General features: G+C 44.0%; 1 protein-coding gene and 1 long non-coding RNA gene across 6 annotated transcripts; both read left to right on the top strand.

Moving 5' to 3' along the window:
• Positions 1–390: 390 nt before the first annotated feature.
• LOC112847360 (uncharacterized) lies at positions 391–26,155 on the top strand. Its single transcript, XR_003220874.1, has 2 exons — positions 391–652; positions 23,981–26,155. It is a non-coding gene; the product is annotated as an uncharacterized LOC112847360 (long non-coding RNA).
• On the top strand, positions 5,930–26,155 carry sema6d (semaphorin 6D). Of its 5 annotated transcripts, XM_019360017.2 has the most exons (21): positions 5,930–6,195; positions 6,753–7,080; positions 13,044–13,218; positions 13,658–13,769; positions 14,438–14,498; positions 14,698–14,760; positions 14,882–14,983; positions 15,240–15,330; positions 15,567–15,686; positions 15,995–16,083; positions 16,929–17,146; positions 17,236–17,367; positions 17,987–18,142; positions 18,449–18,622; positions 19,008–19,148; positions 19,383–19,460; positions 19,606–19,664; positions 20,234–20,290; positions 20,789–20,971; positions 21,881–22,122; positions 22,242–26,155. In XM_019360017.2, exons 3-21 carry the CDS (start codon positions 13,092–13,094, stop codon positions 23,361–23,363), a joined length of 3,327 nt encoding a protein of 1,108 aa, XP_019215562.1. In that variant the 5' UTR covers positions 5,930–6,195; positions 6,753–7,080; positions 13,044–13,091; the 3' UTR covers positions 23,364–26,155. The 5 variants fall into 5 exon arrangements, with proteins under 5 accessions (XP_019215562.1, XP_005463220.1, XP_005463222.1 ...); XM_005463163.4 differs by lacking the exon at positions 6,753–7,080 and having other exon boundaries at positions 5,931–6,195; XM_005463165.4 differs by lacking the exons at positions 6,753–7,080; positions 20,234–20,290 and having other exon boundaries at positions 5,931–6,195.

The following is a 26,155-nucleotide window of genomic DNA, read 5'->3' as shown; positions in this document are numbered from 1 at the left end:
TCAAATCCCTCAACAGCAACCTTTATGTACACCCACACAAGTAGAAACGCCTGCATGCATATGAAAAAGGGTTCATAAACATGCATTTTTTTTTTAAATCTAATGTGTAAATTAGATGTGTAAATTAACCATAAGCGCCACAGCCCCACTAATGGCTTAAATTGCACTAGCAAACGACGCTCCCGGAAAAGTTTTGTTTGCTACCTCTGAGAAGCAGAAAAGATGATACTTGGAGCATTTATGGTGTTTTGCTGACATGAGACATGTGCTCACCCCAGCCTCCAGAGAAAGTCCAGGATAAAAGGCTTTTCCCTTAAATCCCAGATAGCCTTCGAGCTCCAAGAAGGACTTAGCTGGCGACTGACAGCCAGGATGGGAGGTGGGACGGGGTTTTGATGCTGGGGCTTATGGCCTGTGCTCAGGTCGGGTAAGGGGCAGTTAAATATTTATGCCAGCAGCTGTAGGTATAAAGCTCCCTTTGGCAAGTTGTCTTTGGCTAGCTGGTTAGAGTACAGGTATATGCCCGCCGGATATTCGCTGTATTTTTTTTTTTTCTTTTCTGGGATGTACAGCAGAGAAAGAGTTACCTCAATGTTAGCTTAAAGAGACAATATCACTCTTGTGTGTCTGTGTGTGTGTGTGTGTGTGTGTGGTGGGGGGGGCTAAAGTGGCACCTCGCAGCTGCCCTCTGTCTGCACATGTGAGCGTCAAATGCTGCATCCGGCGGTAAAGTCGGAGAATGCGACAGCCATCTCCCAGCATGCCCAGAATCTCCTACACACAGCTGTTCACCGCACAGTCACTACCCCACACAGCACCTGTCTGCATATGTGCCTGCGCACGTGTGTGTATGTAAGCGTCCCAGTCAGATTGAACACGTGATCAAGACCTATCTGTTGGAGCGTGTGAATGGAGCAACCTCCTTGGTTTCTCTTTTTCCGTTCACGCTTCATCTCAACCGACTAAATCCCACTTCTATCCTCTTCCACCTCAAATAAAGTCGTACCCTTCCTTCCTGCTGAAAATGTTAACTTCTCCAATACCTCATTAACTTCATTACAGAGAACGTGAGAAGGCCTTGGAACATCGGCATGGTTCACTGCTATGTTTGGAGCATTCATTAACAGAGCTCCAGTGATGGATTTTAACAGAGATGTTAGGGGATCAATGTTGTAATGAAGGGCACAGTGTGTGGGAGGAAGCATTTATTATCATTATCAGAGGTAATAAAACTTTTGCCCCTTAACAATGGGCTTCCACCCACGCCGGATGGATGCGAGTGTTAGGCTCGGGCTACCTTAATTGGTGAAAACATTGTCCTAATGGTGTCAAGGTGGCACAGCATTATAAGCACATCATCATTCATTTCAGACACAAGACAGAAGGAAACTGTGTCATCATCAGCACAAATCCGGGAGCGTTTCATTCAACCCCTATGTGAGTGCTTCAGTAGCCAAGCAAATTAACCATTTAGACAGGAAATGAAATGGGATCAATAAATAATGAGTCAAAAATGTCACGTGTGTCACTCAATCATCTGCTTTTCACACCGATATAGCAGCTTATCAGAAGCTGCAAATTACCCACAGCACCGGCTATGAATATGATTAGCGTTCTCATTTTCCCCAAGAAAATTCTAATAAATACAGTTGTATTATATCAGCACTTATTTCACAGCATTTCCCTGTGCAAATGTAGCAATCATCTGGACCGCATCAAAGCCAAACACATATCGTAATTTCCTTAAATTTAAAGCAGAAAACACATTGTGACAAAACAGATCTGCTTTCCTCCTTCGCTCCAGTATGATCTCGTGAAGTAGCTGAAGTAGCAATATGTGCAAACAGAGCACAGGTCATTTCACTGCAAATTACTAATATATGTTTCAATCCTATTCTCTGCCGGTGCATTAAACTGTTGGCAATAAAACGTGCCGCCTTCCTCTGACCTTTGATGAACAGGTGAACATTCTATAAAAGCAGCCGACGAGGTAAATTTTATGGCATTATCATGAATTTGACAGTCTGTGACACACAGTTCATCTGAAGAGCAGTAATCATATGAGTTGGACTCTGCTGGTTACTAAGCAGTCATGGACTATATGTCAGAGTTGCCTGCATACTTCAATTTCTGCTCACTCTTTATTCATTAAATTGCAGAAGAAAAGTTGGTGATTTAGAGCTACACAACTATCTGTACACATATTTAGTAATGCTGCTTTTACAGTGTGTGAAGGTTATCAAGTAGGTGAATATTGGACATCAGAGGCAGAAAAACAGGTTACTCGTGATTTTTATCAACGGTAAACAATATAAATGTTCCCAGCAAACATGGTTGAAACCTCAACATCAATCTTCCTACTCAAAAGTGGCGCTAAAAACTGAACCGTAAACAGACGGTTTACGAGCTTACAAAGAGAGAAAGAAGGAATTTTGTTCTGTTGTTTTGTTTCAAACGCCAACTGTCTGGTATTTACATGGTCGTGAACAGACGTCCACACAACATCTTCTTTCTCCACGTTCACAAATTAGTGATACCAGAACCTGTCTCTTAAAAAAAAACACACTTTAAAGACATTTATGATTTCTCCATCTAATGCCTGTTTGATTTCTTGCATGAACTCACTGGACCTTGTCAAATATCACCTCTCTCAAACTCGGGAATGCTACAAATGAATCAGTAGGTGAAGTGGGGAATTGAGTTTAAGCCACCACTGAGGTGTATTGTTCTTTTTAGCAAGAAACTTTTAAAAAAAATGTTTATTTATGTTCAGTGTAGTCGATAATGAGACAGCAGCATTTCTATAACACAAACTTTCACTTGCTAGAAAGTCCAACAAGGATGTGAAGGCAGTGTTGTAGACACACCTTGAACTCCCAGCGTAACATCCCCTGGTCAACTTTCATTTTTGAACTCGTTTTCAACCATGACTAGACATCGAGAAAAGACCGCCACCTGACGGTTAGTCAACTCTGAAATCAGGAATTTTAATCAAATAAACATCAGCACGAACTCCTGTTTGCTTTATTTCCCTGAATGAGTCATGTTCACTTTCCATAGTTGCTCAAAATTTAAAACTGGCCGCTCACACCCGACCTGCCCCGCCCTGCAATTTGAGAACCAGTGCTCTAACAGCTCCTGCACACTTGGCACAGTTTTCACCCTCTCTTTAAAGTACGCAATACGTTCACCCTCATTTGTGCTGCCATTTGGGGATTGCAAATGATGCATGTCTCTAAAACAGATCACAACAAGAAGTCACGTTACCTCATCATCGCATACGCTGACCTTAAATTTAAATCAGAAATAGTAAACTAAAAAAATGTAACTTTAAAAATTCAATTTTCAAAATTCTGTCACTTGAATAAAAAATACAGAAGAGAGAATCTTTCATGTGTATTTCTTTATGTTCTAATATGCCATTTGGTGTTTACTCTAATCCAAAAGGCTGAGCACCAGAGTGAGTGAACAGATTTTTTGACATGGGTGGCCTTAGTGGAGCTGACTGAGTTGGGGGGATTTAGGGCGAAAAAAAGTCTGAATGTAGATTGGGGGACAAGAAGCTCCTCAACAGGACTGCGCTGTCAGGTGACAAATGGTGCCCCGGGCCAGTCGAGTGCCAAGAATGGCCTCTTAATCAATCAGAGGTCAGCGTGCAGGCTGAGTCCAGACTGCCTCCACCCCGAGTGGCAGCCATCTGATGGAACACTTAATGCCAAGCCAAGAAGCACACGGCTCTTTCTTCTGGTCAGAATCACTGCTGCTGCCATGCTCATCACTTCAGAAAACATGAGAGCTCAGTGCAGAGATGTCTTCATCCTTCAGTTTATGGTTTATTATTACAACAGAACAAAGCTGAAATAGTTGAATTAAAGATTCAATCCTTGAACTTTTATTGTGTACCTATTATTTTAAACATGTCGCATTCATGTTCTCATTTTTTATTTTTAAGGTCCTGGAGAACAATCGCATCTTGCATTAAAAGATTGGCCTCAGCTCCCACTAAACCCTGCAGTCTCTATCCTTGTCACATTGCCATCTGTACCAGTGTTTCAGGCAGTAAATAAGGGCATGGAGGGTAGTGCACCTCTCTTGTAGGCCCAGCCTAAGGCCAGGGGTGCACATTCTCCTCTGCACCCTGAGGCCCACCCACCAACACTCCCTGAGGCTGACCTACACACTGCAAGGTCCCCAAGGGAACATGTCTAAATTTAAGAGGAAGGCAGGCCTTCTGTCTTCTGTCCACCCCACCCACTTCTCCACATATTACTACTCTCTCCCGCCGTCCATCTCTCCATCTTCCATCAAACAGTCCATTCATCTGACCATTCCCACTATCAATCCAATTCAAACATACTCCCAAAATTTAAAGATCTTTGTCATTCACCCATCTGCTCCACTTTCATTACTGACGGTGTCATTGTGTTTCCATTAAATCATTCATTCTCCTGTGGCTCAAAGAATTGTCTCGTCCAAAACAATAGAAAGAGCCAAGATTTAGCAGGCCAATCAAAGTTTTAATGCTCCTTTTTCTAACTCAGTTGGAAAGAGTCATAAAGCCTGCAAGGAATTTTTTTTAAAAATCTGACTGCGCTGGTAAAAATTAATCTGAATTTGCAGAAAATATTAAAGAAACTATGAGGAAAAAGCTGACTGTGATGGCTAACAGTCTCGCATCAAAAGCCATCGAATTCTCCTGAAATGGTGTCACATAGTCATTACACTATCAATAAAACTGCCAATTCACAGGAAAAAGGACCAATCAATAGGCCCACCAATCACCACACACTGACAAATCCATATATCTATTCATCCACCATGACACTCAAGACCTGCATCTGGCAACCCTTAGACACATTGATCAATCCATCTTGTGCCTCTCTCACGTAGAACCTCGTGCTGATTCAGTCCCCACAGGACACGGGGACGGCTAACAGAAGTAACCCAGAGCAGAAATTGAGGCGTGAGAGACAAGAAGAAGGGGAATGAAAGTCACGTAAATGACAAATGTGTTTCAGCTGAAATAACACTGATTAGATTGGGCAAAAACTGCAGAACGCCTGAAGACAAAAAAGGAAAGAAAAAAAAATTCCATGGAATCAAAGGTCCCAATACTGAGGAACAATATTTCTACAGAAACAGGTAGAGCGAGTGAGAGACAAGCACGGACAAAGACGCACAACGAGAGCCAAAGTGCAGGATCGGGCATATCAGAAGTGCAAAGTAGTGTTTCCTACACAAGTATTGAGATGCAGATCAAACTTTCGCAACATAATAGGGCCTGTCAGGACTCTGTGTGTGTGTGTGTGTGTGTGTGTGCTATCGTGGGTGAGGATGTTCATGTGGAAATGATCCTCACACATCTGCCAACCTGCTTTTCTAATGGGGTGAAAAAGAGCCTCTTCTGTGCGGGTTTGCAAACCTGGCCAGAATGACTTCTCACATTTATGTCAAGTTTGGGGAAGATGCTCACGGTGATATTTGCATATGCACATACAGAAAAGAAAAGATACTTTAACATCACTACAGAGCTGCTGTGCATGCAGCAAGGCTCGCTGTTTATTTTCTCTACAAGAATAATGCTCATGCAAAACTTGAACTGGCTGCGTTGCATGCATTTGCACAGGAGTAAAACTTTTATGCTACTTTGCAAAATATTGTAATCTTTAATGATTAAAAACCATGAGTTTCACCATGCCCTGCTGAATTAAACACAGATTTGAGCTAAATCTCTTCCTCAAATCCAAACATGGCTAAAGCTGTGTTTTACTAAGCAGTCCACTTGCCACAACTCAGCTGTAAAGATTTTAACTAGAGGCTCTTGCTGACTTGGAGTTGGGGGATGGGGTTTTAACAGAAGAGAGAAGGGGGGGCGAATATGGGGTCACACGGGAGGAGAAATGGAAGAGGGAGGAGGGTCGCTGTTTTCTTTCTCTATGCTTTAGGAAAAGAAAGGAAGGAAGCCCTAGCAAGGAAGAGAAGCCTGAACCAAGTGAGGAGAGATGGATGATTGGGGGAGGGACTGGAGGAAGAGCGCTGTTCATTGGTAGGCTCAGGGTCGAATTACACCATTTGCCGTGCATTAGTTTGTTTTTCTCCCAGCCTGGAGAAGTTGATTCACTGAGACGCGCAGAATCTTTTTTGGGGGGAGATTACGGCAACGCGAAAGGATACAAAATAATCATTTCCGATGAGGTGAGTTCCTTGCAGCTATGTGGACACAGGCTTCTTTGTTGCGCCCGTATTTTGCAGTGAAAGTCGAGGGGGGGAAAAAAACTAGAGAGGAGAAGTCTTTGCTGGGAAACAAAATATTTCTTCTGACCACGTCGCTATGCTGCTCTGCAAAACCGATGGTTGCAGGACAGAAATAGTTGAGGTCCGGACTATTTTTACTAGTGCTTCCGTGCAGCACACTATTCATTCATTCCTTACAGGGCTGGCAAAATGAATCCGTCCAGCTCCAAAGCTTTCCACTCCCAGTAAAGCGGGGAAAATTGTAGTTGTTACAGTTCCTCCTCCGATCTTTTAAAACTGTCTATGAAACCGGTGATTTCAAACTTCTGCGATCCATATCTGTATTTATTTATTTTTTTAAAAAAGAAGAATCACAGAGGATAGTTTTGCGTAAATCCCACATGCGTTATCTAGCTCTCCGCGCACCCTCTGTTGTTTTAGATCAGTTAAGTCAGAGAGAGGCGTAGTAAGGATAGCGCATCGTTAATGTTTATGTCTTTTCCCTCTGGTTTCCAAAGTTAATCGTAGTGAAAAAGGGGCTGGTGTAACAGTGTATGAGGGAGGAGGAGGGGGGCTGGTGCGGTCGTGGCAAAGCTTTGAAGCTCACTCATCAGAGCGCAGGGGCCCGGGGACGGAGAGAGACTCATCAGAGGCAAGAGTCACAATAATGTGTGGCGAGCGGAGCTGAAATCTGTGCGCAACTGGATAAAAGAGAAAAGTGGGGTCCGGATGGAGCGCAAAATAACAGGAATATTACATGCTGGGGGTTTTCTCGCAAATGGATTACCAAAGGAATATGACATTCTGCTGGACTGCCCCGTTCATGTGTGAAATCGGATACTTGAGGTAGGTGTGCCCAGTGTTTTGTTTTTGCAATTAAACCATGGATAAAGCGCATCTTTTTTCGTTTTTTAGAAAAAACTACGTGTTTTTTGTTTGTTTGTTTTTTCATTTTGGTATTAATATTATTGGATTGAATAAAGGGCATAGCGTATTACTACTGGCCACTCTATCCGGAGCGCTATACTTAGTCACTATAATCTATAAAAGAGTATCAAGTACGTTTCCGAGTAAAACGTCCCGCTTATCGAATGCACGAGTGCAAATAGGTTACTGATTATAATCATTCTGATAGAAATATAATTAGAACCACGCAAACGTTTTCGTTTAACCTTTCGTGCAGGCGAGTGTCCCTGTTTTATTACAATTTCAGTCCCAATAACAAAGCGTTTCTAGTCTGAACTGTTAAACTGTTCAGAGCAGGAATAAAAGTGTTTTCTGGCATTTTGACTTTACAAAAAAATCAACTTGGGATCAAAGGGAATCTGCGCAGACGAGCGAAAACAAACGGCTGTTAAACAATTAGAGGCAAACAGGACGAGCAGTGGAAAATGAAGGTCGTTTGCTGATGTCTTTAAAACATATAATACATCCCCTGATCCATTACCGAAGTCACATATTGGATAATAAATTGCAAAAGCGCTCGTAACCTTTCTGGAGGCAGAGTGGCACGGAAGCCCTGCCCTGTGAATGGATTAAGTGCTATGGAGGCAGTTAAACGAAGCCCCATCACTGTTGTCACTTCACAGATGTCCCCCGCGTCTTTGTTGTCTTTTGTATGAGTTGTGCATGTGGACTAAAAGGAGTCTGAAATGATTTACCACGGACCAAACTTGAATGCCTTTATGCTCCAGTCCATATAATGCATGCATTCGAGCCCGGGCTGCTGCGTGGACTGTGTGCGTAAAACAGGAGGAGAAGATCCTAAGGCAAAACTTGAAAAACAGAAAATGAAACGGAGGAAAAATGATGCAAGCAAGGGAGTCTGGGTAGTTCTTTTGTTTCATAAGGAGCTATCCAGGCGTGATGAGTTTAATTATTTGTGTCTTAAGGTTTAGGAACATGTGGCTACATTAAGTAAAAGAGCAAAAGGGGCTTATTTTGTAGTTGTTGCCATACTAACCTGCTCTACTCATATATATTTTTTTTTATTGGCAGAACTGTTCACTCATTTTTAACTATGGTTGGTTTGTGGTCAAAATGTTGCTGCTATAAATTCTCCCAAAGGCTTTAAGTTTTTATAGAAATAAGGGATAAAGGTGGATGTTCGCATTTCCCTGGAAACTTTCAGCTGGCTGAGCCGTGTCTCAGAGATCAGAGAGCTCGGCCTAGCTGCTGAAATGACAAACTTGAGATATCGGCAAGGCCATCAGACTGTGGCCGGGTCAGACATCAGAACCAAGCCATGGGTTTGTTGACAGCACAGCTGGCTTGTGTGTCTCACTTCGCCTCACTTTCCAGAGGGTTAGAACTCAGTGACCAGAACGATCACCGTTGACCTCCTCTACAGCCGGCCGTAACCCCGGAACAACCACCATTAAACCATACAGTGATCAGTATTAACCCTTTGTAGCCTTATGGTTTCCTAAACTGCTGTTCACAAATCAAATTGTTCCATACTTAATTGGCTGAGAGACGAAAGTTAGACCCTATGTGACGTGTTCAGAGTGGGCACGTTTTTATGCTTTGCTTTGTTCCCTCTTAGTCCCTTTCGCAGCCTCGAAACAGCTCTTCGGAACATGGGTCCATGGACCGGGGGTGGGGCTCTATTGTGTTGAGTTGCCCAGAGCCCCTTTTGTTTCTTGGTCACACCTGCAGCACAGGCTCTTTGTGCTCTACAATAGTAGAACTACTGCTGAGAACAGCCTTTCTCCTGTTTCACTGCTCCTCTCGCCAAGGTAGAGAACAAAAGGGAGGGAAGCACGGTTTAGGGTGGCACAGCCTTCTCCTTCAGCCAGATCTCTGAAGCAACAAGTCCAACCAAGCCCCTCAGAAGGGATCCTTAGGTAAACAGCCTGTGATTAGGGGGTGCTTGTTATTACTCAAGTAGGGAAAAGGAGTATTAATCATTTGTGGGCATGTCTGGTAGCTGCTCTAATCATCTGGCTGGCTCAATCTCCTGTGTGGCTGCATCTTGATTACTTTCCAAGGGCCACAGTTGAGAGTTTTAACAGCCGTGTCACTGGACGCAGCTGGGTTTTAAACAGACAGTCATACATGGACAGGTGATGGTGCAGAAATACAGGTTAGATCACGATAGGAGCCAATCATTAGCCAACTGACACGGCAAAGATGATATAATGCTAGGTAATCAACTATGGCATGATATTAAAGTTATACGAAGGAGAAAAACGCCCTTGTAAAGACAAAAATCACTGTGGGTAATAAGTGTGTGTGTGTGTGTGTGCGTGTTTTCATCAGGATTCAAATTTATGGCGTCCAGTTAGCCAAATAGCTCTCCTTCCATCTCTGTCCACCATTTTCTGTCTGTAAGTTTCGTCGCCACCCTGAGTCAGTTCACTTAATTTTACTTCAGCCTCATTCATTGATAAGTGCCAACACGAGGAGTCATGAAGTAGTCACTCTGGAAGGTCAATTGGCCATTCAAAGTGGCCGCAATTGCCAACAGCGCCTCGATAAATCAATCACAAGAGGAATCAAAGCCATATTTAGCAGCACAAAATGTTGTTCCACCCCTGTTTAGACAAACATAATTAAATAATTTAACTTTGTTATAAAAAAAAATGTAAAAAAAAAAAAAAAAAAAGAACTCCCGGGTCATCCGATTTCCCGTTGTGCAAGATGACAAGTCAGGCTGCCTCAAGCAGCAGCAGCAGCAGCCTTTTGTTCTGCTGGGATTACATCCGCCCTTCACATTCACACGCAATTACAAAATCCTCACGCACTACTGTTGTTTGCTATCCTTTTATTATCCCCAAATTCTCCCAATAGGACCTCCCTGCAAAAACACATTCATCCAGTGCTGCAATTGAGGAGATTTTATGGCTTACGTACTGTATGCCAACGAAAGCACAGCTAAGAGGAGGGTATGTGTTAATCTGTCATTTTAAGCTTGGAGCACTAAAGCGTCTCCTGTAACTACCAGAATTGGGCTACAGACCCCTACACCCACCATCAGCAGAAATAGCGGTCCACCCTATCCCCCCCCCCTCCTCCCCCATGTTTAACACCATGGGTTTGAGCCAAAAACATCAGCAGGGAAAGTGCGTGGTTGTAGGACACTGCAAAGCCTGTAATAACAGAGGTAGAGTAAGGCAAGACTGAATGGCAGTGAGATGCGTGACAAGCCCAGCGTCTCCAGGCTTGTTGAGGCCTATATGTGTGCATACACACACACACACACGCACACACATGCACACACAGGAGGGCAGGAGCCAGAGAGTGTAAAGGAATAGTCAATAGAAAACATGCTGGGCTCACTAGAGATTGAGAAGTAATTTTAGATCACTGACCTCTGAATGTCTTCTGTTTCTGTTTTACATTAAAGTTTCTGAGGGAAGCCTTTGCCTTCCACAGCAAGGCTATTACCATGCAAGGAATCATGGGAGATTGGCACTGAGCTTTTCGCCTTTCCTTAGTGTTTTTTTCCCCTTCTTTTCATCTGAATTGTTTAGTGGGGGAGAATGGTAAAGGGGAAAAAGTGGCATGAATGTGAGTGCTTCTGAAGAGCTCGTGTTAAGCAGGAGTGTAAAATTCTGACAGGTAAGGAAACCATTTACCTGTGAATAAAGCCAGGTTTTTGGCCACAGGTACAGCCTGCAGTGTGTACGATAGCGCTATAGAATTGAAACACGGAGCTCGGTTTATTTACTTTCACAGGGCCTCTATTTTTCAGCCGTCGAGTATTTGGTATCTATTTCTGTCTCCGGCTTCTAGAAATTCAGCTATTTATTGCCTGCGTTTTAACGCAGCAGATTTCTTGGTGTGAGAGGCGTCTGAATGAGGAAGTAAAAAAGAAAAAAAATCTGTGATGCTTTTAAGGATTTTCAGAGTAGCGTCATCAGTCCTCGTTAGGATCAAGTTTCTTACATTTGCTGCTCTGCACAGATCGGGGAAACTTCATCCATAGATCTGTGGATGGGTTCTTCCCAGTGATTCATTTGTGACTACATTAGAATTAGTGCCTGCTTTAGCATTATTGATGTTTGTAGTTATAGAGAGAGCAAACAACCCTTTTGGTCCTCATAAAATCTTCCCTTTTCCCCCTTTTTTTGCCAAAACATCAAACCCATAATTTAACCACTAAGTGGACTAATTGAGATTAAGCGTTGTCTCATCCATGCCTCACATTACCCAGTCATAATGACATTGCTCTTTCAAAGGCCTCAGTATCCCACAGAGTCCTGAATAGCCATGATTACACACTGGTGATGATTAAAACATGTTGGCATTACCCCGATTCCATCTCACCACTACTTTCATTCTTTTTAGTGACATGCCATCACACAGTAGCTGTTTAGACCAAAATTGGATTATTAATGCCTGGAAAAAAATAAAACACGCACACACACAGCGTACTTTACATCAATATGCTGGCACAAAGGTTGTGCAACAAATTAGTTATGCCATCTACATTCTAACAAAAAGATGACATGCCGATTGTTGCTGTCAGGTAAACACCTCGCGGCGGCTCATTTTCTACTTGACAGCCATGTGTGTTTATAATTAATTCACTTAACAGCCATATGCGTTGTAGTTTATTTAGTGTTTTTAAACTAAGCTTCTGGACATTTTTTCATAAGCTTGAGGCTCTTCAAAAAATATCAAGATGAAAGTGGCTCGATTTATAGTTACAAAGCACTCGTGGCTACAGTGATATGGCGAAGTCCGTGGATTGCCTTCTCTGGCTGCTGATCTGCCATGTTTCCTGTGTGGATCAATCAAAGCACTAATGGCTTGGCAGGCAGGGCTCACAGACAGCACTGGAGCAGGTGTGCTTTGGGGCTAATTGAAAAATGAGTCAATATTGTGTGTGTGTGTGTGTGTGTGTGTGCGTTCGCGTGCAACACACACATCAGTCTTTGCATTACACCATTTGAAAGAGTGATTATGTATGTGCAGCCGCGTGTGTGCGCATCCATGTGCGCTCCTGGCTAATCCATCCCTCTGCCTGTGTGACGTCTCCCAGTAAATTGTTTATATCCGTTCAGGCTTTGCCTGCATGAATAATTTGTTTGCCTTATAAATATTTGAATGTACACCGATCATTAATATGCACAGACACAGTCTGTCTCTAAAGTACTCCTTCAGACACTAACATACACACTAAACCCCTGCCACTCCCACAATAAATTATTGCCAAAGTAACTGCTGGTGTATCATGTCTACAATCAGATCCTGTACAAGCTTTTATCCACAAAAATTACTACAATGTCAAAACAGCTGTACATGAGTAGGAACTCATAATACAAATATGAGTGAATCACTGCGCTGCAATAAAGCACACCGACCCCAAGGAAAAGCTCGAGCAATAACCACAACTAGAGCGCTGATAGAGGTGTGCTAAGGTTAGAGCAGAGGCTACACTTGTGATGATGATGAAGTTGCAATGTGCTGATTAGTGTTGAGCCTGGCCCAGTACAAACCAATCAGAGCACAGATGTACCGAGACAGCAGGCCTGCCACGTTTCTAACAGAGTCGACTTCCGCTCTTTCCAACACACACCGAGACACCCCACCGGTTAGTTGGCTGACCTTCGCTTAGATAACAGATGCAGGAAAAGGTAGAGGGGAAGTGCCAAGCGCTGCCACTGAGAGCTCAGTCATCAATAAACACGAGAGCGTTTTACTGTGTGTTTGCATCACAAAAGCTTGAAAAAGAGACAGTTGTTGCTCCGAGTTTAACAAAGGGTTTGGACTTGGTTCGCGGAGTTCACAGCGGTACAAAAGATTATTTTTAGCACATGTCAAGTAACGAGAGCATGTCATTTTTTTTTGTGTGTTTCCAGGTAACATCTCCACCAGTGTGAAACAGGAAGTGTCGTCTGTGAGCAGACATGGGCCAGAAAGCTGCGCTTCTGCTCAGTGAGCTGCTGCTGCTGCTGTTGCTGACAGTCTCGCGCACTCTCCTCGCAGTCAGCTTCCCGGAGGACATCGTACCCCTCGATGTCGTCGACGCGCACTGTGAGTACACCCGTAAATGAGCTCAACAGAGAATAAAATAACGACAATCCCCATGTAAACCTTTTACTTGCTTCACTCAGAATATTGTCACAAAGACTTAAGACAAACACTAGCGCCTCCTCCCTCTCATTGGGTCCATACTTTAGATGCTAGCATCCCATATCCACTGTAATAAAATCAATCTGTTATTCCATTACATCACAGCAGAGTGGTATGCTGGCATAGGCAGCCGTTATCAAACACACAGAAACATTGCAATGACGCACAGGTCTGATTGGAGAGACTAGAGAATATACAGTATTCTAGTTGAGTCTACGTACACATAATTCCCATATCTAACTATATGTTTATTCAGAACAACAGGGTGGTTTATCAGCATATCACTGTCTGCTTTTACCATTAGCCTCCCGTTAATAGCACATGTTTGTTGTCACTGCAGTTTCACGGCGGTACCCTGTATTCAGAGGCAGGCCCTCTGGCAACGAGTCCCAGCATCGCCTTGACTTTCAGCTGATGACCACGATACAGGACACTCTGTTCATCGCTGGCAGGTAAATCCAACACACACACACATACTGTCTTTTTCACACACACACACACACCTCTCCCCCTCACCAATATACTCAGTCACTCCTTGGCAGGTAAACAGTGGCATAAAGGGGTGGGATGCGGGGAGGGTGAGCTCTTAGCGTTATTGGATCTCTGGCTTCTGGTCGTGCATCTGATGTATATGGCTGGTATTGATCCAGTAAAGGCGTCTATCTTCCCGGCCTGACGCGCTGTCAGGGATTTCTTGGCATCTTTACATTTCTTTTTGCTATTTATGGGCAGTGGGATTAATCTGACCACTAGCACTACTGTAATATTGTAGCAGGAAATCACTTCCACATCTAACAGTATAACACCTCCCCCCTCTGGAGCCCCTGTAATCACCACCACATGTATCTGTGTTGTCAGATGGTATGCTGGAAATGTGCATGTTTTTACTGAAAGTGATGCGAAATTGTGTTGTGTATTTGTTGATAAAAATGTAAAATTTCATTATTATTCATTTATTTATTCTATAGTAAATGAGGCCTTCTAATGATAAGGACACTAAATTTTCTCATAATTGGGAGAATAATAAAATACTTTGATTAATATACACACACAAAGACTCAGAAAATAAGCATATATTCCCTGTTGTCACTGAGCTGCATGTTTTGTTGTTTGTCCACAGAGATCAGGTGTACCTAGTCAGCCTGAGAGAATCCTACAGGAATGAGATCATTCCTTACCGGGTAAGATTCTCGCCACAAGCTGCTCTCTCAATCCACAAATACTGAAAGGGCTTCATAGAAAATACTCAGCCATTCATCACAAAGTGGTAAAGGTGGTAAAATGAGAGAGTGGAAAAAGTGTGTGCCTGTGTGTTATGTCGCACGCATGTGTCTGATACCTCATGTTGTTGTTCTTTTTTTCTTCTTTTTTTTTTTACAGAAACTAACATGGCGATCGGGCCAAGCTGACAGAGAGATGTGTGCTGTGAAGGGAAAACACAGAGTACGTGGGGGGGGGGAAATCATTAACCCACACACTTTTTGTTTGGTCACCCATGACACGAACAGAAAGTTAAACTGTGAACCTCTGAAAACACGATTTAATGTTGTGCATTTTCCTCCAGGACGAGTGCCACAACTTCATCAAAGTTCTGGTTCCAAGAAATGATGACCTGGTCTTCATCTGTGGTACTAATGGCTTCAACCCAATGTGCAGATACTACAGGGTCAGTATTCAGGGTCAGAGCCTGTGATTCATTAGGCAAAGCTCATGCATGCTGTGTACAACAGCATACACCAAATGTGGACTGTTGCTAGATAAATAGCAATGCTTTACTTCCTGTACTTTCTTTTTTAAATAAATTTGACTAGATTCCTTTCAGTGATTTATGTATGCACAGGTGCTTCTATGTGTGATTGTTTGCACCGTGCCTCTTGAGAAAGCTCTTTTTAATGTGTGGGTGATCGCTCCGTTCCCTTCAGCTGGATAACCTAGAGTTTGATGGGGAAGAGATCAATGGACTGGCACGGTGCCCATTTGACTCCAAGCAAACCAACGTTGCCCTTTTCGCTGGTAAGGGTCAAGCACACACCCGCCCACACACGCAGTTCATCTCGCCAAAGAACAACTAATGTGTTCCTACTTACGCTCTCATTATCACCTCTGTGTCTTTGCCACGGTAAAACTGCGCCTGCAGCGCTAGCAACTCGGCCAATTAAGCTCTATAAAAGAAGACAAAACAACAAAGGATCCAAGAGCAGCGCATCCTACTTTTTGGTGACTGTGTTCCTTCTTGTTTTTGTTCTTAGAAGGGAAGCTGTATTCTGCAACTGTTGCTGACTTCCAGGCCAGCGATTCTGTCATCTATCGGAGTATGGGTGATGGATCAGCCTTGAGAACCATCAAGTATGACTCCAAATGGCTGAAAGGTAATCCTTGTTTCTCTCTCCTCTTACTTCACTTGAGATACATGTGTCTACCTGCCAGCTAGCTCGATGCTCATGGTGCCTTTGCGTGGCATATGTATGTGCGCCGGCTGTCAGGGCTGTTTTTGGAGTGATAGAGAGCTCCCCTGCCTTGCCAAGCTCCAGGAGGATATGGCCTGTTCTCTCACAGGCAATCTAGGTCACCCCCAGTCATATACAGCCTTGTACAAATCCCTGAAATATTCAACATGCACAGTGGTGGTGACAGTGCAGAAATACACTTCAACTCTCTGCCTCTGTCTCTCTTTCAGAACCTCATTTCCTGCATGCTGCAGAGTATGGGAATTATGTGTACTTTTTCTACCGGGAGATCGCGGTGGAGCACAGCAATCTGGGAAAGGTAAGACAGTGCACCTGCCGTTTATAATGCATCACATATTCCACACAGACAGCATATGCAGGCCTTTATCCAAGACTACAGCTTTACGCCTCCCTCAGTGCCTGCGTTTCTGCCACAAATGGGCCCGGTGGTAATGGGGGCCCATTCAGGCGCTGACACTACATCACATTAGAATACCCGAGAAATTTCACGACAAGTGTTTGGTGGGGATGTTCTACTAACGTAAAACCATTACACAGTGGAGAGGATTTGTCTCACAGAGATTGCACGCTTTTGTGTACGCCTCTCCCTGTGAGACACACACACACGCAGATGGCATTATAAATGTGCCGTGTTTGAAGCCAACCTCAGATTTGACCATGCCTCATCCTGAGCTGGCCGGGCCACAGGAAGCCGGCATCCTCCATCAGCCACCAGCTTATGAATATTTCAACCCAACTAATGCTGGGGTGACACCTGGGCTCTGATGGAGGTTTGCACTGGTAAATAATTAAAGCTATCCAAGCCAACTGCTTTATGTACTTCATTTATGCTTTAAGCCTTGGCAGTATGTGCAGTGTAACACACTTACACATGGCCCAGCTTTAAGTCAGTATAGGCCCATTGCATGTGTTTTTTTTTCTTTCTTTTTTTTCTTTAAATATGTGCTCCAGTCAAAGTGAGCAAGTTAAATATGAGAGAGTCTGTTTGTTAAGTCATCTGTGCTGAGTTGCTACAGGATGGGGAGATGCATTATTCAGCATGTTGAAGTGTTTTTAGTGGCATTCACTGAGATGCCCTCCTCATCCACACGCCTCAGTCCTCTCTGGGAAAAAAACAAACAAAAAAACCTCTGCACCTCACAGGTTGTGTATTCCCGCGTGGCCCGAATCTGTAAAAATGACGTGGGTGGGTCACAGAGGGTGCTGGAGAAGCACTGGACCTCCTTCGTGAAGGCGAGGCTGAACTGCTCCGTGCCGGGGGAGTCCTTCTTCTACTTTGATGTGCTCCAGTCCATCACCGACATCATCGACATCAACGGGGTTCCCTCTGTGGTGGGTGTGTTCACCACGCAGATGAACAGGTGAGCCGTAGCTGCTGCTGCTGCTGCGGGATGAATTAAGAGTTAAAACAAACAGGGAATTTTATCTAGATATTTTTCCTTTTCTGCAGTATTCCAGGGTCAGCGGTGTGTGCCTTCTCCATGGCTGATATAGAAAAAGTATTCTTGGGCCGGTTCAAGGAGCAGAAGACTCCTGACTCCGTGTGGACTCCGTTCCCAGAGGAGAAGTTACCCAAACCTCGGTAACAGTTCATCTTTTATCTTCCTCAGAATAATATCCCAATTCCGAACCTTGCTAGGCATGTGGAGCCAAGAAACTAAACTACAAGGGTGGTGTCCAAAAGATGTTTTTTAGATTTTAAACGTGGCACGTCTTCGAGCAGGTGTGGTGCTGGACTCATCAGCTGTTTACCTCCTGTCATTTTTCACCCTTCTTTGTCCAGGTTAAACCCAGTGAAATGAAATCTTTTGCACCAGGTTATTAGTTTTGACCCAGCACACACATTTACCATCTGCTGACGATTAAATAATTAATTTAGTATAATTAGATGCGCTGCATATTTAACCTGTTTACAGTCAGCGCCTATATTTGCAGCCCTGCCCTGCGTACAAAACACAGAGTCCACGAAGCACGTAATTACCCCAGTAAATCATTTATGGGAGGATAACCATGCATATGTATATTTTATGCCTCCAGCTGAGGTCTTTTTGTGGTCCTAATAAGCACCTGCTACTCTCCCCCACCCTCTCATGGCACTTTTCCATCCATCTCAGAACACATTATTATTACTCCCTGGTGTGCGATCATATAGGCTGATCTTTGACCTTTTGCCCTGCGTGCAATGGCACTCTCTATTCTAGACCCGGGAGCTGTGCAGGTCACGGTCCAGCTGCGTCCTTTAAGAGCTCCGTCGAGTTCCCGGACGATACCCTGCAGTTCATCAAGTCCCACCCCCTCATGGACACAGCTGTGCCTTCTATAGGAGATGAGCCTTGGTTCACCAAGACACGAGTCAGGTAAACACATGAAGAGCATATATCTTACATTTGAAACTTGTGATTTCAGATCATACCTTTATTGGAAGGATACCCATTTAAAGTCTTCCTAAAAATAAAAAGTAATCAAAAATCTTGCCAAGATCTTTCACGACCCAGATCTATATGATAAAATTGGTAAATAGTATCCATAGACGACACAAAGATGATATAAACAGGCCATGTTGATCAGTGAGCCTTGGGAATTTGTGTATTCAAATAGTCTTTCCTATTTTGCATGAAATAACCCCTGCTGTGAGTAACACATGCCTTCTGCTACGTATAAAGGTACAGGCTGACAGCGCTGGCTGTGGACAGTGAAGCAGGACCCCACAAGAACTACACAGTGGTGTTCATCGGGGCTGAGTCGGGGGTCGTCCTCAAGGTTTTAGCCAAGACCTCCACCGTGTCTCTGAATGACAGCCTGCTCCTGGAGGAAATAGACATCTTCAACAGGGCCAAGTAGGCACACATGCACTTTTCACCCTCTCTCTGTCTGCTCCCTCTTCTCTTTTCCTCTTCCCCTTCTGTCTTTTGGCTGTGGAGTCAGCAACTCTTACAGTGATGATTCCTGGCACAGATGGCAGTGTCTGTCAGCTCCGTGCTCATGTGCATGTGTGCGTGTTTTTGTTTTGCTGTGTTTTTGTGTTTTTTGAGTCTGGTGTGTGTGTGATTTGTGGAAGCTAAAATGCACACTGCCAGGAGTCAGGGGTTAAATTCTTGTTAAACTGTAAGAAGAAGCTTCTGTGAGTCGTCAACCTAACAAGTGATTAAATCTTCCGAGACTGAAACAGGAGACAGACGGATCTGATAGACCCCTGATTAGGTTTCTCTCCACCCTGTCCAGGTGCCTGTCTAACCGCGAGGATGACAAGCGTGTCCTCTCACTGCATGTGGACAAAGACGCACACAGCCTTTATGTCGCCTTTTCAAGCTGTGTCATCCGTATTCCCCTGAGCCGCTGTGAAAGGCATTCCTCCTGCCACAAGTAAGTGATGCACTACTGCACATGTAGGAGGTTAAATAAAAATGTCCTTTGTACAGCCAGTCATAGCTTTATTGTTTTGTTCTTCGGCTAAATGTCATAAAGGCAACGATAACAGCTTTACCTTGTGCCTTGTGGTTAATGTTCAGTCAGTCACAAGTGATTATAGCGTTCTTTCCAGAATGATTAAACCCAGCGTTCTGGTGTGTGTGTTTGTGTATGTTTTTGCCATACCAGGTCCTGCATTGCATCAAGGGATCCTTATTGTGGCTGGAAGCCTCACGGAGCCTGTGAGAGGATACAGCCGGGTGTTTTGTGAGTTCACAGCCCACCTGCAATATGAAGCGCAAATATTACAGATGAGAAAATGACAAGAATATTTATTTATTTTTTTTGTTGTTGCTGCTATTTTGGATTAATATCTGTTTCTATCTATGTCTTTCCCTCTCTCTCTTTTCAGGACTGGATATGAGCAGGATGTTGAATTTGGAAACACGGCCCACCTCGGAGACTGTCAAGGTATCGATCTCATCTCCATGCCATGCTATTTGTCCTCAGACATATACACACACACACACGCAGCTATACACACACTGTACACAAACTCATCTCTGCATACACCATGAGCCTGCACACTCACATCAGTAACCACTCCAGTAACTTGCCCCTACATTAGTCTTATGTGCAGTATTAACACACATATCTACATAGAGTACATGGCCACCTGTAACTAATACCGCCCGTGAGGCGGAAACATGGACATGTACAATTGAGGGTCATGTTCAGCCGGTGCAAATGACAGAGGTCTTGTGATATGTCACGGCTAGAAAATGGACATTGACTGATTTCACTGCACCTGTCCCTTCATATGTATCAGCTAAACATGACCCAAGGCTGAACCACAGTATTGATCAGAACCAGAGGGCCTCCAGTAAGAAAATGACACTGCTGGCCGAGTGCTTTATATACTTCCTGTTAAAATCTAAACTAAACTGCACTCTTAGTGTCTCTCAGGAGTTTTATTTTTCTTTTCTTTTAATTTTCAGAGTTTCCTTATAATGATTTCTTGTCCTTTTTAATTCTTTTAGCATTTTTGGGCACTACTTCAGCGCCAGATTACAAATCATTTGGCGACCCTACCTCTGGTTAGTTTGATCTTTTACTCAAATGGTTTCTTTCCTTGAGTTCAGCATCTCCTGCCTTTTTCTTTCAACCCCTGCTTCCTTTCATCTTTTCGTATCAGACACCTCTCGAATGCTAATATTCCCTGTGTTCATTTTCATCACCATCAATAACCGAACCACCAGGCAACATCAGCACTCTAACTGGGCGACGATTGACTTCCTCCTTTTCACTCATCACCTCCCGTTCTGATCCATCCTCCCTCTTGCATGCCTACCCCACTATACCTTGGCAACCTTCCTGTTGTGTACCAACTCCTCTTTTAACATCACTTATTTCCTTTTTAAATTGTGTTCAAAATGTACATTTATTGGTATTTGACGGTAAAACACAGTCATTTAAACTGTGATAAAGTTTACTCTCTTGTTTTTCCATACACTCTACCGATGCCTACTAACTGGGATGATAACAGTATGCTTTTCACTCGTCTGCACAGTTTAACAGTTTGTTTGTCACCACAGACATGGAGTTTTCATCAGCGCCAGTCACTATCCAGCCCAGTGGGCCCATACACCCCCCAGTACTCATACCCAGTCAGAGCCCCAGCTCTGGGCCTGATCCAGAGCTCTACGGCTCACGCTTTGTGCTGCAGGATGACCCAGCCACCTCCCGTTCTTTAGACTCTATCCCAGGGGGCCAAGAGGGTAAGGCCCACAGGGAGGCAGCCAGCATGCTGCATTGAGCCTGTTCTGATAGCTGCCAAGAAATGTCACTAAGCCACGCTCATGTGAAAGTACACATATATGCAAACACATTGTGGTTGCTAATACGGTTTTCCCTTAGATAGCATGGCAGATATTAGTCTTTTCATTAAACATTTATATTATGATTAATATTTTATTTTCATAATAACTTTTTTCTTTACTTAAATGGTAATTTCCTTCATCTTCTTTCTTTCTTTTACGCAACACTGCTCTAATGTAGTTTCTTTAAAAGCTCTTGTTAGGAATGGCCTCTTGCAGGTTAGACTTTCTAACCCTTGTTCTAGTAATAGATTACCCTGGCTGGTAAATCATTGACTGGACCAGCTCTGCCACATCATGGCCGCACGGTGGATGACTAACTCTTTCAATGTCTGTGGTTACTAACAAACTTTCTGTAGAGCAGCAGCTATCTGAACACCTGGATGGCAAACACTTTCCTCTGATCAATTTCCTGCTGGTTGATCTCCTGCGGGAAGAGATTGATTTGGCTCTCTACCTGAGATTAGAGTGCACTCCTAACCCTTTAGTGCTGGATGCATGACAAAAAGTCTGTTGGAACGTGGGTCAAGGCCACACTTTGAGTCTTCCCGGCTGAACTAACATAACGTTTCCTCTTAAAGAAGGACAAATTGGGTGTGGGTACATAACAGCTTCTTCACCATATTTCTTCTTCATCTTAGATTAGGATGAATGTAACAATATTTGTGGCTAACTACGTTGTATGGTGGAGGTCGAAAAGCAGAAGCTTAAGCATGGCTGTGTTCACACAATACTATATCATTTCTGCTGTGGGTACACGTCACGGAGTCCTTTCGCCAGAGGGTTAACTGATGCCTCACTGTTTTGTAGGTGTGTGGGATATACAAGCTGGTGAGACCAACCAGATGGTCCACATGAACATCCTGATCACCTGCGTGTTTGCTGCTTTTCTCATGGGTGCCCTACTGGCGGGTTTAATTGTGTTCTGCTACCGAGACTCATTCCTCCGTAAACCAAGACATGTCCACAAGGATGCAGAGTCTGCACCATCTTGCTCTGATTCCACTGGAAGCTTTGTCAAGCTCAATGGCCTCTTCGATAGCCCTGTAAAGGTACAGCCAAACTACAAACTAAAAAGCAGCTTCAATCATACCGCTTTTGTGGAGAAGAGTGATTGAACAAGATGTGAAACTGTCTAATCTTACTCTTGGTTTTATTATCACATTCTTAGGAGTACCAAACCAACAATGATTCTCCGAAGTTGTACACCAATCTTCTCAGCACTGGCAAAGACCTGAACACGCCCAACGGTGACACTAAAACGGTCATCCTGCGGGATGGATGTCAGCCCCCCGAGTTGGCTGCTCTGCCCACACCAGAGTCTACCCCTGTGCTTCAGCAGAAAGGTCTACAGCCCATTAAAAACCAGTGGGAGAGGGCACATGGGAAGGTCAGTGGGTCCCGTAAGGAGTCCAACTCATCCGCCAAGAGTCCTCAGTTCCTTCCTTCTTCTCCTACTCCTGCTAACTCTAGCTCCCACCACCCTCACCTCGCCCTGGGACACTCGCACATCCCAAGCGCTGTGGTCTTGCCCAACGCTACACATGACCATCCCAGCCATGACAATGGGGAAGATACACTACCACATTCATCTGAAAAGAAGCTTAAGAACCCAGATTCTAAGGGAACTAAGAAAGACCAGAAGAGGTCTGTGGATGCCAGAAATACCCTTAATGACCTTTTAAAACACCTCAATGACTCTGTGGCCAACCCCAAGGCCATTCTTCAAGAGGGATCAGGGCCCCGCCCGAGGCAGCACCTCACACTAGAGCCCATGGAGGAACTGACTGAAATACCCCCCAAGGTGCCCAGTCGAGAAGCTTCCTTGTACTCTCCCTCCTCCTCCCTGCCGAGGCACAGCCCCACCAAGAGGGTTGATGTGCCCATGCCCACTACACCAACGGGAAGCCTGAGCATGGGGGGCACCCTGGAGAGGCAAAGAGGGGGGTACCAACTCCAGCGGAGTGCATCTCACAGGCACTCCTTATCCACCTCACCAAATGGGGTAACCATGGGGGTGTCTGTGTCTCGCCAACACAGTATGAACAGGGGGGGTTACATGCCTCCGACACCCCCCTCCAGACTTGATTCACATGGTGGAGGTATGGCACCAGGAATGCATTCAGCCCACCCACCCTCAGTATCCAGACAGAGCAGCTACAGTGGGCATGGCTCACTTCCTCGCACCGGGCTTAAACGGACCCCTTCAATAAAGCCAGATGTGCCGCCTAAACCCAATGGGTTTTCACCACAGACTCCACAAATGCGAGTAGTCAACAAGTACAGCTATTAAAAGACCATGGACACTTCAAAGTGAGTTCTTGGCCTTGACTATAGAGCTTTGAGCCCTGAGGGCTTGGGGGGAGGGAGTACAGATGGGATAAGGCCTAGTGTGTGTTTGTGTATCAACTTGAGGTGTATTTCCCCTTTAAATGATATGCACATTCACTCACACTAAAAACAAAAAGTCATACATATGGCCAAAGATACTCGTTGGGGCCTCTTTGCTCCCTGCAAGCCAACCTCCCTCCCTTGCCACAGTAGCCACAGGATATGATCAGTGGACAGTGGTGAATCTGCTGCTGCCCAGTGTATCTGGGCTTAGGTCTCACCCGTTACCACATTTGGAGCGAGGTTTAGGACACCAGCAGAGGCCACGATGGTGTATGTGGGACCAGGTCAAAAAAAAAAACACAGTGGAATACTTGAAGAATGGGTCTCATTTGTCACTCCCCTTGAGCACTGTCTTCCCACTAATGTGAAGTGAACAGAGAGAAGCCAGAGGCCATAGCTTTGGCTGTAAGATGGCATATGGCAGATGGAGGGGAAGATCAAAACGTATAGCGCGTGTGTTGTTTTAAGATACACGTGGCCGTAAACAGCTGATCAAAACTGTAAGAAAAGAGAAAGTGTGTGTGTGTGTGTGTGTGTGTGTGCTGGCTGACAGGAAAGCAGATTTGTGTAAATGCAGCAAATATATTAGTGCCACTTGCCCAAGAATGCACCTTAAGACATTTAAGACCTAAGTCACTGTCTTTCATTAAAACAACATTATATTTTCTTTGATCTTCTTTAAACTTCCCTGGACAGAGCTTAGGTCATACCTCTGTGTCACAATGTTGTGTACCTAGTAATTAGATTAGGTTGTGGTGAATTGGTCATGCTGGCTGTACACAGAAATGGCCAACTCAAATTTTGCCTACTGGTTTGTGCTATTGATTTCAGATATAGGAGTTTGCCCCTGATGCATTTATTCCCCCTACCAGTCGAGGATAGCCTGTGACATGGGTGTGCACATCTGCTTATGTGTGTCTGAGTGTGTGTGTGTGTGTGTGTGTGTGTGTGTGTTTGTCTGTGTGTGTGTGTGTTGCAGACAGAGGCCAAGGAGTAGTTTTAAGCAACCAAACGCACTGATACATGAAATAAGATGTGTCTCTCTGGGACTGAAACTTCCTCTAACCTCCACTGCCCCTTTGTAAGAATTCAAGAGTGGTTCAAGAGTCTTCTGTCTTTATGTAGCAATGCTATTAAAAGAAAATGCATTTTTCATCTCATTCTGTAACTGGGTTTCCAACAAAATGACTTGCTTTTATAATCTTTTACTATTTTATTTAAAGAATTTACCATTTTGAAACTAAAGCAACACCAATGGTTTAGCCCATATATTTGAATTCACCATTTCAAGGCAGGTTTATTCTGTTAAATGTCTGTGTGTGCGTGTCCCCTGATAGAAGAATGCTAGTTTTTTCCTCCCACTTTAAATCCTATTTACGACATATTTAACTGAACCTAGAACAATACGTGGATGTACCATCTTTGTCATCTGTCCGGTTCTGCAGCCCATGTTCCCTGTTCAGTTTTTCCTGCGAGTGGCCCCATGTACAATCAACACTACATTTATCAATGTGTCCAAATGAGTCATGCTGGGAATGACAAGATACTGTATATACTAAAAAATACTATAAATAAGGAGTATAAATATTTTTAGGCAAGTGAACCCGAATCTGTGCGTTGTGTGCCTTATTCACGAATACAGTATATAATATTGGCAACGTCAATTGGTCCTCTGTATGTTATGTCATATGCTCGCTATATGAGTGATTTTTACGTAAGCAAATTGAAATTTTAGCAGGATGCGCGTCGGAAATCCAAACTGAAGCGATACTGAAAACACACTGACAAACATTCCATTTGTGGATGCGAGTCACGCAAAGGGAAAGCAAAAACACCTACTGGGATATAAATCAGTTCGTTCCTCCTTTACTGCCGGTGTTGAAATGAGTGGCGTTAATCCACCAGGTAAAGGTGCCATGCAGTGAATGTATTTTTCTTGAACGTGGGATGTAGGGTGGTGAGACCTTGCACTGTGGAGCAGTCAGCTCGACGCAGCATATCCTGCCCACAGCCGATGTATTAACACAGTGTTCACACGAAAGCCGTCTTTTGGCATGGCCGCGCGGAATCTGTAATTCCCCCAGGATTGCAGGACAGGAGTTGTTTCTATTGGCCAGCAGTGACGACCAAGGGATCATTTCTCGTAGCAGTGGGTACTTATTTTTATTTTTTTCTTTTGTGAGGGCAGGGGGGGGGGATTCTGCAATCTTATTCGAGCGTCAGTTGCCTGTTCAAGCCCAAAGCCACATTTTGTTTACAAGTGATGATTGTATGTAAAGACTTTCTGCCTGTCATCGAACCAGAGTCTGGGCTGTCTCTTTTCTACTCGACACATGCACACTGACATCACAGACACACACTCAGCATACACTGTTCAACTGCCTTGTACATTGCAATATGAACTGGGTCTTTCAGTTGCAATCTAAATTGAAGCCTTTATATTTCAGTCTGGTGTACGTGCAGATGAACCAGATTTTGTCATGTAATTCTAATTTAAATACTGTGCAACGTGGCGATGAGAGGCCAGCTGATCTCCAGAGTATTTGAGCGTGTAGATACGTTGTAAAATTGTACTGTGAATGTGTAAATAATAATGATGGTCTTTGTTTCATGATATTTTTTGTTGTTGTTTTTTCTTTTCTTTTTTTAACACGGCATGTATAGTTGAAATAAAACATTACTGCACAGAAA

Source organism: Oreochromis niloticus, linkage group LG1 (genome assembly GCF_001858045.2).
Source record: "Oreochromis niloticus isolate F11D_XX linkage group LG1, O_niloticus_UMD_NMBU, whole genome shotgun sequence".
Classification (NCBI taxonomy): domain Eukaryota; kingdom Metazoa; phylum Chordata; class Actinopteri; order Cichliformes; family Cichlidae; genus Oreochromis; species Oreochromis niloticus.
The sequence above is the reverse complement of the archived record's forward strand: the minus strand, read 5'-3'. Positions and strand labels throughout refer to the sequence as shown.

Excerpts from the sequence above, each read along its gene's own strand:
- sema6d (XM_019360017.2), top strand. The coding sequence starts at position 13,092 with ATGGGCCAGAAAGCTGCGCTTCTGCTCAGTGAGCTGCTGCTGCTGCTG. Across the intron at positions 14,984-15,239 it reads CAATGTGCAGATACTACAGG|CTGGATAACCTAGAGTTTGA; the intron begins GTCAGTATTCAG and ends CGTTCCCTTCAG. Across the intron at positions 20,972-21,880 it reads TATCCCAGGGGGCCAAGAGG|GTGTGTGGGATATACAAGCT; the intron begins GTAAGGCCCACA and ends ACTGTTTTGTAG.